This window comes from Vulpes vulpes, chromosome 2 (genome assembly GCF_048418805.1).
Source record: "Vulpes vulpes isolate BD-2025 chromosome 2, VulVul3, whole genome shotgun sequence".
In the NCBI taxonomy this organism is placed as follows: domain Eukaryota; kingdom Metazoa; phylum Chordata; class Mammalia; order Carnivora; family Canidae; genus Vulpes; species Vulpes vulpes.
Genome location: NC_132781.1, coordinates 47,899,969 through 47,916,480, shown reverse-complemented (window position 1 = coordinate 47,916,480; position 16,512 = coordinate 47,899,969). Strand labels below are relative to the sequence as shown.

The 16,512-nt window shown below is 48.6% G+C and overlaps 1 protein-coding gene across 5 annotated transcripts in view; it reads left to right on the top strand.

Moving 5' to 3' along the window:
• EHMT1 (euchromatic histone lysine methyltransferase 1) overlaps positions 1–16,512 on the top strand; it is a 144,253-nt gene that overhangs the window by 108,840 nt on the left and 18,901 nt on the right. For 4 of the 5 annotated variants that reach the window (XM_072747993.1, XM_072747991.1, XM_072747992.1 and 1 more), the window contains exons 13-17: positions 162–335; positions 1,519–1,601; positions 2,639–2,745; positions 8,121–8,243; positions 15,039–15,140. In XM_072747993.1, the coding sequence (XP_072604094.1) occupies positions 162–335; positions 1,519–1,601; positions 2,639–2,745; positions 8,121–8,243; positions 15,039–15,140 (589 nt within the window). Of the gene's footprint in view, positions 1–161; positions 336–1,518; positions 1,602–2,638; positions 2,746–8,120; positions 8,244–13,075; positions 15,141–16,512 lie in introns of all 5 variants that reach the window. The other variant, XR_011999768.1, reaches the window with a different exon arrangement.

The following is a 16,512-nucleotide window of genomic DNA, read 5'->3' as shown; positions in this document are numbered from 1 at the left end:
CGGACTGAACAGAACAAGTCTGAAGCTGTTTTCATGCTCAGAAGAGCAGCATAGCTGGAAGGGTTGGAGGAAATCATTTTCTGTGTTTTCATTGGTTTCCACAAGTAGCAGTTTTTCATGTGGCTAAAAGTGAGTGGGTTTTTTGTTTCCTTCCCTTAAAGCACTGCTGGACCCCCGCTGCTGGAAGATGGCAAGCCACAGAGTACAGCTCCCCAGGCAGCCGAGGGCTTCGACCCCACAGGGCCAGCCGGGTTGGGAAAGCCAGCCCCTGGCCTTTCGCAGGGACCAGGGAAGGAGACCTTGGAAAGTGCTCTGATTGCTCTGGACTCAGAAAAGTAAGAACCAGTGTGTGTTTTCAGACGTGGCTCAGGGCCTGACCCGTTGACATCTGCTCATCTGGACATTCCTTCCTTCAGGTTTCTCCTCCCTCTGTGTCAGCCACTGGGCTGTTTGCGCCCGTGCATCTTTAACTCCCCCAGTGCTTCCAGTATGGCCACAGTGCATTCCCAAGGGTCTGTACCCTGTGTGGCACCCCTGAGGGCCACTGGGCTCCCCTGCAGGGTTAGGGGGTGTTCCCAAGGAGGTCACTGTAGAATGCTTCAGCTTTTTGATTAATGTTGTTCATCTAGGACAATTCATATATTTTTATACCATTTCAGGAAATTATTACAAATTGTCTATTACATAAGAGCAAAAGGTGACTTCTTTGAAGTTATAGGTGAGGACAGTCCTGGTGAGCCTTTTGTACACATTTCCCCTGGATATTGTTGACCTCTGGCATTGACCTCTGGACATAAGTGCAAATGCTGCTTGGCTGATTCCTCATCTGTGAAATGAAGGGTTGGGTCAGGTGGGAACTCCCAGTGGTGTTGCCCTGTAGGATGGCCCTAGGTCTGTAACCTGTGAGCCAGGCAGGTGCCTTCTCCCAGGGAAGCCCACCAGCCTAGCTCACAGGGCCTCAGGCCAGGCCACACCCTCCCTCGGGGCCGTGCGCCTGTCTGCCGGCAGGGGTGTCTTCGTGGTACTCTTACTTAGGGGAAGCTCAGCGTTGGGACTCATGGCCGAGTTGCCCGTAGCATCCATTCTGTCTCTAGCCTCATCTGAGGCCCTGATGTTATGCTGACTTTGTGTCCACCAGCCACGCTTACCAGGCCCAGACCGCATCCTGCTGAAGGGGGCGGGCTGGGCCAGGTGTGACAGCACTGCCCCTACCACCTTGGCCTCCCTTGACCCCATGCTGCAAAGAGATGGATCATTGTTGTCACAGTATGCAGAAACCTCAGGAACCATTCTCCTGTTGTGGGTGAAGAAGATAGTTGCTCGTTTCTGTTGTTTTTTCCTGTGAGATGCCTGAGCCTGATGACTTTGGTGCCCTTGACCCTGAGGCATCCGCAGGTAGATGTCATCCAGGCCTTCCCATCCTACAGAGTGCTTCTGTGCGTGTGTATGTGGTGGCCAGTGAGCTGGGAGCCAGGGTGGGGTACCTGATGGTCACCACTGTCCATGCTTTCCCCCCAGACCCAAGAAGCTTCGCTTCCATCCGAAGCAGCTGTACTTCTCCGCCAGGCAAGGGGAGCTGCAGAAGGTGCTGCTCATGCTGGGTAAGCGGCCCGTCACTCCCACTGGGGGTTGGTGCCTGTCGCTGAGGCCCAAGGAGCAGGTAGTTGTTTGTTACCTTTTCTCAGGAGGTGGGTCTCATTTTTTTTCCTCTTTATCTACTTCTTATTTCTCTGATCTGCACCCACTGGTGTTCATCCTGTGCACCATGTTCATACTCTGTTATTCGTGGCAATAGAAATGTTTTTATGAATTTCTCATTTTAAAAGAGGAATTAGGTGTATGATTAAATTAAGAGAAAAGGTAGACTCAGAAAAAGGAAGATGAGTGAGCTGGGGCCAGCTGTGGGTGGAGCAAGATGTGCTACACTCATGCTATGGTTGACATGCCTGCTGGTGCTCTTAGACCCTTCCCAGTTCTGTTCTGGCCAAGGAAGGGGCAGTATTTCAATTCCAAGTTCACAGCTCGAGGCTTTGTTTCTCTGGGCTCAAAGGAGTGATTAAAAATCCCTTTATTTGATAACCAAAGAAAGTGAACGATTTGTTCTAGAAATGTAAGTTATTCAGTGTTGACCAAAATGGCAGTTTTAATTGCTGAGGCAAGGTGGGGTTGCCTGGCTGCTCTGTGCTGTGGCTGGTCAGCCAACTATTCGCAGCAGGCCTGCCGGGATCATGTGTACCAAGCCACGTGTGTGCACAGCTGCCCTGTGGGCCTGTTGCCTGTGTACTCAGCAGCTGCCCCTGGCCTGGGAAAGGCTGAGAGCAGGAGTGTTTGAAAATGCAGAAGGGACCCCAGAGAAAATCTGGGAGCCCCTCCGTTAAGGGTGGTGAGGGAAGGGGTTTATACTGTGAGGTGACCCCTGGCAGTGGGCCACCTGGTGAATTTTGTGTGAAGCTGGCATGCTTCCTTTTGTGTCTCATCAGTGCGCTTGGAGCCTGGCTTCCCTCTTACCTACACACAGGACAGTATCGTGCGGTGCTGGTTCCCAGTGGTCTGTCCACTCAGGCCTTCATGACCTCTCTGATGTGGTGGGAACCAGAGGCTGCGTCCAAGATAATCAGTGAAACCTATTTGTTTGCAGTTGACGGAATTGACCCCAACTTCAAAATGGAGCACCAGAATAAGCGCTCCCCGCTGCATGCCGCTGCGGAGGCTGGGCACGTGGACATCTGCCACATGCTGATTCAGGTCTGCACTACTCTCCACAGAGCCCTCCACCCACTCTCTCTCATCTTTGTCGAGTAAAATAACATGAGATTTATAGTCTGAGAGCTAAAAGTCAAACAGTGCATACTGACTTCCAGAGAAAACCCGTTTCTGTTCCTCTATCCTGGCTGTCAGGCCTGCGGCTTCTCTTGGGCGTTTACCAGTGTGTTGGACAATTATGTGCTGCTTATACTGCACTCTTTTGATTTGCTGTCTTTGTTTCCGTTTTACATTGGTTTTTAACATCAGGTACTGACTGGGGAGCGTGGGAAGGCTCAGCCCTGGCACGCACCCCCTCCTTCCACCAGTCCTCCTCGATTGATGGTGGCTTGTGCTGCTGAGGCAGTGGGGGCCCTGGGGTTGGGCATGCACATCAGTATTCCCACAGCTGGTTGTGGTGCATACCAGAGCAGCGATCTTGTGCTTCTATGGTCTTTGGCCTCCTGCTGGTTCACGCCTAGCCCCCCGAAAAGACGGCGCCCTGTCTCCGTGGCACCCGGGAGCCCTGCTGTGCACTCCCATGCCCTCTTCCTCTGGGACATCCCTGTGCAGACCCTGGCCTATGTTGGGTCCACTGTCTGCTGGAGACAGTTTCAGGTGGATCCTTTATGTCTGGATGTTTCAGGAGATGTCCTTGAACCCGTTGGTCTGAAATTTCACCATGATGCAGCGGTCTTTTGAGTCTGGGGTGTGTCCTGTTGACTAAGCATTCATGTGCCTCGTTCTGGGGTTTGTGGGTGCCACCTGGGCATGTGTTTTTGGGCCCACCCTCCAGAGCCCCTGCTCCCACATTAAGCTGTACGGACTCATTCTCTGGTCTCTGCGTCCTGCTGCGCTCCAGCTCTTTCTTTCCCGTTCCTCCCCAGGCAGCGTTCTCGACCTCACCCTGCAGCTCCTTTGGGGTTGTTGAGTCTGTGCTCAGACCTTGAGATTCCCAGTCCTTTCTTGCTCCCTCAAAGTTCCTTTTTTGTACCTCTGTTCTTCCCTTGTTTCTTTGAAGATGATATGGTAATTTTGGAGTTTTATGCTGCTCTGTTCATTTTGGTATCATTTTTAAAGTTTTCTTTCCTCAAATGCCTGATGATTCCTGCTTGTTCATATCTAAAGTACTAAAATGGTGATGGAGGGTGCTGGCCTTGTCTCCATTGGGTCCCCCACAGACACTACTGTCTGGAGAGGGGTGCATGTGGCTGCCTCCTGCGTGTGTCTCTGTGGGAGCCAGGGGTGTCCATGGTGGGGAACCCGAGCTGCTCCCCCCCTCAGCCTGCCTGTGTCTGTGTTGACCCCATGGCTTCTGCTGGCGTGTCCCCGCTCTCCCAGTGTGTTTTCTTACCAATGTTCTCACCGGTGCTGATGGAAGCGATGGCTGTGGGCAGAGCAGGACATGACCCCATTGATGTTTGCATTTGTATTTTAGGGGAGATGCACCATTGGTGTAGATTCCTGGCTCCATCTCATGCCAGAGAGCCCTGCTTGGACGTGTCTTGTTAAGTAGCATGTTGCTAGATTTTTAAAAAGCTCAGTGTCATCATCTTGGTGTTTTAATAGGAACCTTTAGTCTAGATAACATTTACTGTAATTTTTAGCATTTAAGTGTATTTCTGATATCATACTGTTGTTTTGATTCTTAGTCTTTTCAAACACATACATTTTTAAAAATCTCTTTGTTGCCTTCTTTTGGGTTGATACTTGTTTTGTTTCATCCTTTCTCTTTACTCATGTGGAGGTTACATACTCTTTTTTTTCTCACCTCCAGAGGTCACTCAGTGGTCTATGTGCAGGTGTCTTAAGACGGACAAGATGAGGGAGCTGTGGATGTTGAGGGAGGGAGGGAGTGCCTCATACTACCTTGGTAGCTTGAGCCATTTTGGAGGGAGCCCCCCAGAGGCCTTGGGCGTCAGTTTAAGAGAAGGCTAGTAGGACTTGGGGTGGCTGAGAAGGTTGCTCAGAGTGGTCACACAGCAGTCGGTTCTTGGCGGTGACGGTGGTGGGCAGCTGATCCCATGGAGGAGGAGCTCACTGGAGAGAAGCCAGGGGCAGCTGGCATGGCCATCAAGGCAGTGACCATGGGTGCTGGTTAGTGCTCTGAAGGAGAGGGCGGGGGGCAGCACTCCAGTGGAATGCCCTCTTGTCTCCGTTCTGAGCCGCCGCAGAAGGCATGGATATGGTTTGTGCTTCTGCAAGGGTGGCCTGGAGGCCCAGTGCTATGTGGAATGGTGGCAGGGCAGGGTCGCTCTTGATGGTCCTTTGTGCTGTGTGGGGTTGGGGTGGGGGCTGCCCAGGCCTCTCCTCAGCTCACACACCAGTGTGGGGGCTTCATGGGAGACATTTCCCTGGACTTGGAATTCTAGGTTGCTGGTTGTTTTCTCTCACTTCATTTAAGGCATGGTTCCACTGCCTTCTGACTTCTGTGCGTTCTTTTGAGAAGTTTGCTTGTCACTCTTGAAACGACCTATTTTCTCTTTGGCCTTTTTTTTTTTTTTTTAAACATTAAAGTGTGTATATGTAAGATGCATACAGGAGAGTCCTTAAGGTATAAGTATTCTGTTAATAAATGTCCCTAAGTGGTTCCCACCTCACCCTGGGTCAGGACACAGCCCTGCCCACCCTCCCGGAGGAGCAGCTCTCACCTGAGAGCCCATCTCTACATCTCTCCGGTTTGACCACCGTACAAGCACTTTCAAATCATGAGACTTACCTGTGTCTGCCTTTATGTTCATTGAGTCACACAGTAAGAATTCTAGTGTGTCTGCTTTGGTCCCAGTCCTGCCCCTGCCACCCCCAAGTCAGTCACTGTCAGGGAGAGTTGAGGCTACAGGAGCTCTGTGTCTTAAACTGCAGAATAAAATGTTATCTCCTGTGGAAGACTCTTTCTAGTGTTGTTCTCTGAGACCCTCTGCACTGACCTGATGTTGGGTGGCCCGGGCTGCTCACTCCCTGAGCTTGGGAGCCTGTGATTTTGTGTATTTTCCTCCTTCTAGGACCTGAGCTGCTTTCCTGAGATTCCCCAGGAAAGAGGTGGAGTGGGTTTTCTAGTTTGTCCCAAATCCAGGGGTATTGTTTCTTGGCAGGTCCGCTTTGCTGGGGTGTCTCTCACCCCACACCGTCCACTGGGTGGGCTCTGGTTCTACGGCCTCTCTCCAGCCCCAGAGCAGCACTGAAGCTGCCGACTGCTGTTACAAGCTCGCAGCCTTCTGTGTTCCTGTGCTGTCAGGGCTGGGGAGTGCTCCCTCACAGCCAGCATCACCTGTGAAGAGCAGTTTTGAGATCTTTCCATCCTGTTTCATTTTCTTCCTGAGGTCTCACTGAAAACAGCTCTTACTTCATTTGGGGCCCAGCCCACTGAGGTGTGGCATGCCCTGCCGCATGTTGCTTTTTGAGTTTAATTGACAAATGGCAGGAAGTATGTGCTGCTCAGGCACTGAGCTGCATTCCCTGTGCTCAGAGCTGTGCTGATCACGGGTGAACATCCAGCTCCAGGATGGCATCCCAGCCACTGGTCACTCACAGCAGCTGCCTTATCCTAGATCCAGGCACATGTCCCCCCTGACGGGTCACCTCCATCTGCTCCCCAACTCTCGAGTGCCCATTGTCCTGTCCTCCTTGTGTGTTACTGCTGGGTCTGAGCTCGCCATCCACCTGCTGAACTTCTAAACGGCTACGTCATGAGCCTTTGAGGGGTTTTCTAACAGGAAGGTGTGCTCTAATCATCACAGAGCCTGGAGGGGAGGGACAGAGCCACACCTGTTTCACAGATCTCTGAGCCTGGGGACCTGCCGTGGACTGCACATACCTCACAAGCTGCATGCACACACCTTGCATATCCACACAGGGTCTTGCACACACTGCACGGTCACGCAGGGAGGTTTTGGGGAAGATGTGGGGGTTGGGGCCTGCCTGGTGTCTGGCCTGGAGTCTGTCCAAAGTTCATCCTGCTTTTCCCTTAAGACCCACTTCCCTGTTCTCACCATTGTCTCTGGTGGGAATCCTATCAGTCAGTGGGAATTCCCCAGTCAGGGAAACCTGGTTTGATGTCTTCTTTGTATTCTCCTTCCATCTCAGGGTTTTTGGGGATTCTTTGGTTTTGTCTCTCGGTCTTCCCTACCTTCTCCTGGTGATGATCATTTTCTTCTGGGCCAACTTTTGTGGTGTTAGTTCTGATTGTCTATGTGTCCCTGGGAGGACCTCTGAGTTCTTGTGTGGAGCTGGTCACTTGTTGCCCTTGATTTTGGACGAGCACCCTGGAAGTCAGTCGTGGATCCTCAGACCTGTCCCTGGGAGTCAGGGCCTGGTCCTCTGACCCCTGACCTTGCGTTGGTGCCTGATCTTCAACTCTGCCTGTGGCCCCCAGCCCCATCCTGCCCTCTGGAATTTGCCAGAAGTCTCATTCAGGGTTCCCTGAACTACCTCAGTCCCATGGTTTCCCCATGCAACACTCTAGGTCTATTTAAAAATATTGTAACTCACTTTGTTACTTTTGTTTTTAATTGTAGATAGTAAGATTTTCCCAGTATTTATTTTATAAAGTAAATGCTAGCTTTTGGTACATCGGTCTAAGGAACTAGACAGTTTTTCCCCCATGGGAAAGGGTTTTTAATTGTGAGGGAGCGGATTTGCTTACAGCACACAACACATTTTAAAGTTGGAGGCTACTTAAGTTTCACACATACTGGAGTTTATCTCTGTGTCTTTTCTGGACCACTAGCTTTCCAAGTATAGACTTTGTTGGAAGAATTAGAAGTTGCTTCAAAATACTTAGTACTGGAAATCAGCTTAAAACAGCCAGAAAAAAGAGGTCAGTGAGTCAGGGTGTCCTTTGGTCACTGTAGACCAGGTCACTGCCCATCTGCTGGCTCTTGCAGAGCAGCCTCCACATTCCTCCGTATCACTTTTCATTTCTTTCTTTTTTTTTCTTAAAGATTTTATTTATTTATTCATGAGAATACACAGAGAGAGAGAGAGAGAGGCAGAGACACAGGTAGAGGGAGAAACAGGCTCCATGCAGGGAGCCTGACATGGGACTCTATCCCCGGTCTCCAGGATCACGCCCTGGGCTAAAGGTGGCGCTAAACCGCTGAGCCACCCGGGCTGCCCTCACTTCTCATTTCTTAAAGGTATTGTCACTAACGTGCTGTAAACATTTTCTGTCAAGAAATGCTCGTGTTGAACTGAAGGTTTGACAGTAGTAGAGCAGTCATGTCTTTGAATTTGGTTCTGAAGACTCCGTTGCAGTTACTAGAAATGATTTTAGCTCATGAGATCTTTCTGCTTGCAAGTGTTGGGAGCATCTGAGTACCGGGCGGGGGCTGCAGCAGGAGCTCTCTACCTACACACGTGAACTGTCCTGGTTTCACTAGGCGGGCGCTAATATCGACACCTGCTCAGAAGACCAGAGAACCCCACTGATGGAAGCAGCAGAGAACAACCATCTAGATGCAGTGAAGTACCTCATCAAGGCCGGGGCCCTCGTGGATCCAAAGGTACGCTCCCTGCTCAAAATCACACCCCTGGTTTGTATAGAAATTTCTCAGAAAGATAAACAGGGACCACTTCCTTGTTGAAATGTCTTCAAGAATTGGTAGCCATCAAACATCCATCTCTTTGTCTGGAAGGAGCTCTTAGTTCACCTTGCCTGGTTACTGGTTTATGTGAGAAAATACTAGTGAACTTGATCCTCTGTGCCTCACAATAGACAAAGGGACGAATAAGGAGCTTGCTGTGCAGAGGTCTGTAGCTTCCTTCATTTTTTATACTTTTCCTCTTCTGACTTCCACTTGGAGCAATTAGCACCCCCCCCAAAGCTTCCAAATTGGGAAAGAAAAAGTAAAATCTCTGTTCATAAAAATGGCATGATTTTATATGTAGAAAACCCTAAGGAATATACGCAAAAATCTGGAACTAATAAATGCATATAGAAAAATTATAAGATACAGAATCAATACAGAAATATCAGTTGTATTTCTGTACACTTGAAGTATCCAAAAAGGAAATTAAGGAAACAATTCCAGTTATAATAGCCTCAGAAAAAGGACAGGCCAGGTGGCTCAGCAGTTTAGTGCCACCTTCAGCCCGGGGCCTGATCCTGGGGTCCCAGGATTGAGTCCTGTGTCGGGCTCCCTGCATGGAGCCTGCTTCTCCCTCTGCCTGTGTCTCTGCCTCTCTCTCTCTCTCTCTGTCTCTCTCTCTCTGTCTCTCAGGAATAAATAAATAAAATCTTAAAAAATAAAAAGCATCAAAAAGAGTACAATATTAGGAATAAACTGGACCAAGGAGATGAAAGACTTATACAGTGAAAATCATAGAACATTGCTGAAAGAGATGAAGGAAGACCTAAGTACATGGAAACATGTCCCGTGTTCATCGACCAGAAGACTGATCATCATCGAACTGCGAGCACCATCCGAGGTGAACCCCAGAGTCTGTGCAATCCCTGTCAGAATCCCACGGCTATTGTGTACAGATAGAGGAAAACCAGTCCCGAGAGGCCTCCAGATCTCAGGAGACCCTGAACAGCCAGACGATCTTGCAGAAGAACAAAGCTGAGGCCTCGAACTCCTTGACTTCAGAATCGACCACAGAGCTCCAGGAATCCACGCAGCACGGTGCTGACGTGAAGACAGACATACAGATGATGGATAGAATGGCCCAGAAACAAACCCTCATGCATATACCGTGGTTTCTGGGGATGCCAGGACCATTCAGGGGGAAAAAAGGGAAGTCTTTTTAACAAATGGTGCTGGGAAAATGGGATCTCCACATGGAAAAGAAATGTTTTGGGCCTTACTTTACATCATATTTAGATAATAACTCAGAATGGATCAAATAACTCAGAATGGATCAAAGACCTGAATTTAAGACCTACAACCATAAATCTCTTAGAAGAAAAGATAGAGGAACATCTTCATGATATTCATTGGGTCTAAGCAATGACGTCTTGGATAAAACAGTAAAAGCACAGATAATAAAATAGATAAATGTCTTCAAAAATAAAAACTTTTCATGTGTCAGGGCACCTGGGTGGCTCAGTCGATTAAGCGTCTGCCTTTGGCTCAAGTCATGATCCTGGAGTCCCAGGATCAATTCTGCATCAGGCTCCCTGCTTCACCCTCTGCCCGTCCCCTACTTGTGCTTTCTCTCTCTCTCACTCACACTATCAAATGAATAAAATCTTTAAAAAAACAACTTTCCTGTGTCAAAGGACAGTATCTAATAATGAAGAGACAACCCACGGAATGGGAGCAATAGTCATAAATCCTAATGGCAGATTCCTTTCTAGAATATATAAAGAACTCCTACCACTAAGTAGCAAAAATCCAACACAATTCAAAAGTGGGCAAAAACTTGGAGTAGCCATTTCTCCAGAGAAAAGTAAGTGGCCAATTAGCACATAAAAAAATGCTCAGCATCACCAGTTATCAGGAAAATGCAAATCAAAACCACAGTGAGATGTCACCTCACGTCCCTTGGGGCAGCAGTTGTCTAGAAAAGGGAGATAAGTGCTGGCAAAGATATGGAGAAATTGGAACCCTCATGCATTGCTGGTGGGAATGTCAAATGATGCAGCTTCTGTGAAGACAGTTTGATTATTCCTCAGAAAGTTAAACATAGAACTACCACGTGATCCAGCAATTCCCATCCTGGGTATTTACCCAAAGAAGCTGAAAACAGGGCCATGAATGGTCTTTGCTCCCCCACGTTCTCATCAGCATTGTCCACAAAGCAGGAAGGTGGAAACAGTCCAAGTGTCCACCCACAGTGGGATTAGCAAAAAGTGGTCTGTGTGCATCATGGGCGTCCCTCAACCTTAAACGAGAAGGAAGTCCCCAGCACAGGTGATGTGCTGAGTGAGACAGGCCGTCCCAAAAGGACACATCCTGTAGGATCCACCTGTGTGAGGACCCAGAATCAAACTGAGAGACTGGAAGTAGGTTAAAGGTTATGGGGACAGAGTGGGTATCCCTCTTTGTGGGCACCCGGCTTCCACGTAGGATTGGGGTGGTGAGGGCTGCACGGCAGTGCAAATGGGATCACTGCCACCAGATCAGACACAATCTCACATTACGTACAGGTGTGCATATGTAGCCACAATAAGAACATGAAAGTGATCTTGTCATCTTCCACGTTAATATGTATTTTTCTAATAAAAAATTTATCATACTGTTCATAGTAACTTACGAACTTTTTTCTATCAAATTATCATTTTTTCTGTTATGAAATACTGTTTTATAACATTATTACAAATGTTATAATATTTATATATATATAAATATATTTCAAGTGGGTATTTCATGATGCGTTGTTATCCCTTTTAGTCAGATTGGCTTATTGGTTAATATTTATGTTTTTAATTTTTTTTTTAAGATTTATTTTCAGAGAGAGATCATGCGAGCATGTGAGCAGGGGGAGGGACAGAGGGAAAGAATCTTAAACAGACTCCCCAGTGAATGAAGAGCCCAGCATGAGGCTTGATCCCTCGACCTCAAGATCACGACCTGAGCTGAAACCAAGAGTCAGACAATTGGAGGAGCCACTTAGGTGCCCTTATGTTTTCAGTTTTCATTTTACACAGTGCTTCAATTAACATTTTTTTTTAGCCAAGTTTTTGCACATGTCTGGTTTCTTTAGGACATATTTCTCGGTGTGGAATTGTTAGATTAAAATATATAATCATTTTTAAGGGTTTTTATATTTCTTTCTGAAGTCACCAAGTGTCAAGCACTCTTCCATCTGCTCTCACCCGTGGTGACTACAGCAGGTTTTATTTATTTATTTATTTATTTATTTATTTATTTATTTATTTATTTATTTATTTATTTTAAAGATTTTATTTATTCATGACAGACACACAGAGAGTGAGAGAGAGGCAGAGACAAAGGCAGAGGGAGAACAGGCTCCATGCAGGGAGCCCGATCGATGTGGGACTCAATCCTGGGATTCAATCCTGGGACTCCAGGATCATGCCCTGGGCTGAAGGCAGGTGCTAAACTGCAGCCACCCAGGGATCCCTATGACAGGTTTTTAAAAAATATTAACAGTTTGATGTGCAAAAATGGTTACCTATTTATTTGTCCTTTTACTATTTAATCAGCTTGTCTTAAAAACACTTCTTGGTATATAGTTACTTATATGTTGTATGAATATTTTTTCAAACTTTAGTCTTTGCTTTTTTTCTTTTCTTTTTTGCAATATGGAAACCTTTATTATTGTGTAAATATTTATAGATAACTATCACTCCTCTTTATTATCATGGGCAGGCGAGTCCCGCATTTACCCTGTTCTCTGCTGGGGCACAGATTTCCAGCCTCGTCACAGGAGTCAGTGCCCAAGATAAGCAGAGACAAGAAGGTTAGTGTTCAGGGATTTATAGAAGCAGCTGGAACCTGCAGACAAAGGACCCAAGAAGTATCAGTAGGTCACGGGGAGCAGACATCTGGAGGGGATGGCTCATGGATGAGCTTAGCTGTAGATGGGTACAGTAGAAGAAAATGGTCACTGAAATGGAAGACTGGTCATTAAGATTAGTCTGAAAAACAGGTTGTAGGACAGTTTCCAGCTGACATGTAATTGGAGTTCCCAGAAAGAGGGGAGGAAGAATCTGATAGAAAAAAACAATGGAAAAATGGTCACAAGCTTCCCAGATTTGGTAAGAAAGAATCTGTAGATCTAAGAAACTGAGCAAACCTCAGACTAGATAAATATAAAGAATTACCACACACGCATTGTGGTTGGACTATTGAACTGAAAACAAAATCTTAGAAGCAGCCAAAAAACAGCACATGATATGTAGGTTAACAACATTACAAAACAATCACCAACTTCTCATCTGAAACAATGGAGAAAGAAAACAAAATTATCAGCCTAGAAGGCTGCATTCAGTAAAAGTAACCCTCAAAGAATAATTGTGGAATAAAATACTTCCAGGTGAACAAAAGCTGGTGGGATTTATCAGTACCTTGGCTTAACAGAGGTGTGAAAGCTGCCTAAAAGTCAGCCCAGGAACACTGCGTAGGAAGAGCTTCTATTTTCTTTAAATTTCCTGAAAGACAAAGGCTGTTTAAAGCAGAAATACCTTTACGAGGTGGAGTTCCTGCCAATTTAGAAGTAAAATGTGGCACCAACAGCACTGGCAGGAGCCATTGAATGGAATCCTGCTGTGGGAGGATCAATCTGAGCAGACTGATGGACTGATGACGCGAGTATCATCATCTCCAGAGAAGGTACAAAGAAAATCATTGAAGAGAAATAGGAAAGTTCAGGAAGATCTAGTAGAGGAAATGAAGTGGAATACAAAGCAGTGTTTCTGTAACTACAGGCAGGAAAAGAGACTGAAAACCGAGTGGAAGAAGAGCCCTGCCCTGTCCAGGGGGACAGCATGCCTGAGGACTGAGCACGCCTGAAGCCACCGTATGCTGCAGGTGTTCACGTCAGTGGTCACACAGGTGGATGGGAAAAGGGTGGAGAACATGCATCATGCAAGTGGTGAACTTTTAGAAGAGGTAAGGTCATCTTTGTGGTTCTAGCATAGGGAGAGATTTCTTCAGTAAGACATAAAAAGTACAGAAGTGATTGATAAAGTCAGGTGCATTGGAATGAAGAGTTTATGGTTAACAAGATGTCACAGCGTTCACAAGAGGCAGGCTACACACTGCCAGAAGATACTGTGATATACTGGCAAGTGGTTAAGGAAGCCCCACAAACAAAAGAGCTCAAAAGAAAAATGGGCAAAGAATGAACAGCCCACCCCTGCTGAGGCAGCAGACACAGGGAAGGTGCTCAGCCTTTTGAAAACCACCCTGAGACACCACTGTGTGGCCCCTGGATTTAGTGGGGTGCCCCTGCCCCCGGGAGGAAGTGCTTCTCCTCAGCTCTGGGATGCGTGCACGGGCGAAGGTTCTGCGGTACTCAGCTCACCTCTGAAGAGCACAAAGTAAGACAGCTGGGAGCACTGGAAAATAAGGCAGGCCCTTACACCAGCAGCCATACATTCTTGTATTTATCATACAATTAACATTTTAAACAGCAGTAATACAGAGTTAAAGTGTGTGGGTTTTCTTGAGAAAAACAGGTTTGCTGACTAACTTCAGACTTGGTAAGAAATATGTTAAACAGTGTGTGAAAATCTCAGATTACTGCTCAGAGAGTCAGAAGCAGGGAAGCAGAATGAATAAGGAAATGTGGTCAGCACAGACAGTAGTGGGAGGTTGGGGGGAAGCAAAGAGAGACCTGCAAGGGGAACGCAGTGGAAGTGTGTCCAACTGCGTGCAATGCAGGCCCTCAGGTTGGCCTGGGCCACACATGGTCCTTCCGCCCTCCGAGTCTGTCCTGGAGCTTTCCGGGTCTGACTTCCTCCATGGACAGTGGCTGCTGTTTTGAGGTACTTTAATTAATGAGATATATTTAGCGTGCTTGAGGAAGTCGAGCTAGGAGCTAATGGAGAGATGTGCCAGCAGCCACAGGAGGCAGGATGCAGGCAGGATGCAGGCAGGCAGCCGTGGTGTGTGTTGAACTGCAGGGCAAACTGCCCCGTTCTGGGCCCCTGCTCTTTTTGCCATTTATTGTTTCTAATTCTGTGGCTTATGGACAACGATGACTGGATCCCTAGCACTGGTCTAGACGTTCATTGGCGACCCATACCTCATAGAGGCCCTAATGGGCAGGTGGTCCTCTTGTCACGTGAGCAGTGCAGGGGTTCTTTTGGAGCAGAGGGACAGGACGCTGCACCTGGCCATGTCAAGAAGCCCAGGTATGCCTCAACCTGCCTGGACCATGGGGGAAGGAAGGGACATGCGGCTGACACAATGTACCTCCAGGTATGAAAGATGAGGACTCCTTGCCACCTGAGGCCTTGCCCCGTTGGTGTTAGGGGCTTGGAGTCTATAGCCCAGTGGGTGGGGCTTGGGCCTCAGTTGTGCGACCTTTGAAAAAAATTCCATCCTTCTCTGCCTGGGTTATCATTCTATTTTTTTTTTTAATTTTTATTTATTTATGATAGTCACACACAGAGAGAGAGAGAGAGGCAGAGACACAGGCAGAGGGAGAAGCAGGCTCCATGCACCGGGAGCCCGACGTGGGACTCGATCCCGGGTCTCCAGGATCACGCCCTGGGCCAAAGGCAGGCGCCAAACCGCTGCGTCACCCAGGGATCCCCTGGGTTATCATTCTAGAAGGCACATTCCTCATGTGGGGAATAAAAGGCCACCATGGTCACGTGTTCAGGCCGTGGCACGCTGTAAGTTGTGTGATTTCTCTGGCTCTAAATGGCATTTATGTTGCAGGATGCAGAGGGCTCCACCTGTTTGCACCTCGCTGCCAAGAAAGGCCACTATGATGTAGTTCAGTATCTGCTTTCCAATGGACAGATGGACGTCAACTGTCAGGTAAGCCACAACCTCCATGTAGACACTCCACTGGCCGACTGGTCCCTCACCCTTCTTCTCTGTAGCAGTGCTGGCCTCCTGCCTGTTCTCTGCAGCTCCCTTGCAAGGCCTTGGGAGGCGTGGCCTTCGTGCCTGGCTGCTGCCTCCCCTTGCTGACTGCTGGCTACTCTGAGAGCTCCCACCTATAACAGTCTCTGTACTGCTGCCTGGCCAGAGATTTGGCTCGGGGCATCTGCCTGGGCTACCTCAGCCTCCAGGTCTCGGGCCACATGTGACCCCCTGAGTGGGGTCCCTGACCACCTGTGTGCCAGGTGCCCTCCCTCCCGTGGCACTGTTGTCCCTCCTAGGGGCTGTCAGGGTTCCAGGGCGGGGTCTGGAACCCTGTGGGAGTCACCCCGGCATGAAGAGGTCTCATATGCATCTAATGGGTGACTCAGGAGAGCAGATGAGAGGGCTCCCCTCCCACTCGCTGGGACACAGACTCCTCCACTCCCTGGTGACTCTCTGGGCCTAGGACGACGTTCTTGGCCCATATGTTCTACCCCTCCCACCCCCCTTCAGTCTGGCTGCTGCTTCCAACTCAGCACTCTGGGAGCCAACCTGGCAGAGACCCTCCTCAGTGGCCTAGAAAGGCAGTTCCCTGCCATGTGCCCCTGCTCTCACAGGGTCTGCACGCTCGTGCTAGACCCCTTCTCCATTTCATCTTCTGTCTCCCATTACTTTGAGTCTTATGCGTTTCTTCACCTGGCCTGGGCTGGGCCGGCTCAGCTCTCTGAGGCGGGCTTGTCCCTGCTCTGCCCCTAGTGCCCAGGTGGTGTCCACAGCAAGCTTGCAGGGGCCACCCCACTGTAGTCACAGAGACTGCATGTCTCCCAGAGAGAGGTGATGGCAGGGGGTATAGGAAGTTGTTTGAGAGTTGTTGGGGAAGGTTGTGCTTTCTGCCACCAGACCATGAGTTGGCAACGTGATACTCATTTCCTAAAGAGCTGCCTTTCTCCTGGTTTAAATAAAACTTCCCACGACCACTGAGTAAGGAGACAGGCCTGAGTTTATGGAGTGGAAGAAAGCCAGCTTGTCAGAACCATGACAGACCCTGTGTATGGGGTCAGCCTGGGCAGGCGTTCTACTTCCTGCCCTTCAGGAAGAAGCAGGAGCTATGCACGGTCTCCATCAGTCTCCTGGGTGTGGACACCTGTCCGTCTGCAGTTCTTGGCAGCTGCTCTTGCTTCAGGCTTGGGGCTTGTCTGTATCCCTGAGGCCTGTGTGTCCCACCAGCCAGACTTCTGGTCTGTAAGAGATGGTCTGGTCAGCAGCATTTCTTGGTCCTCACATGATCCAAGCAGGTGTGTTCTGGGGTACCAAGGGTGGTCCT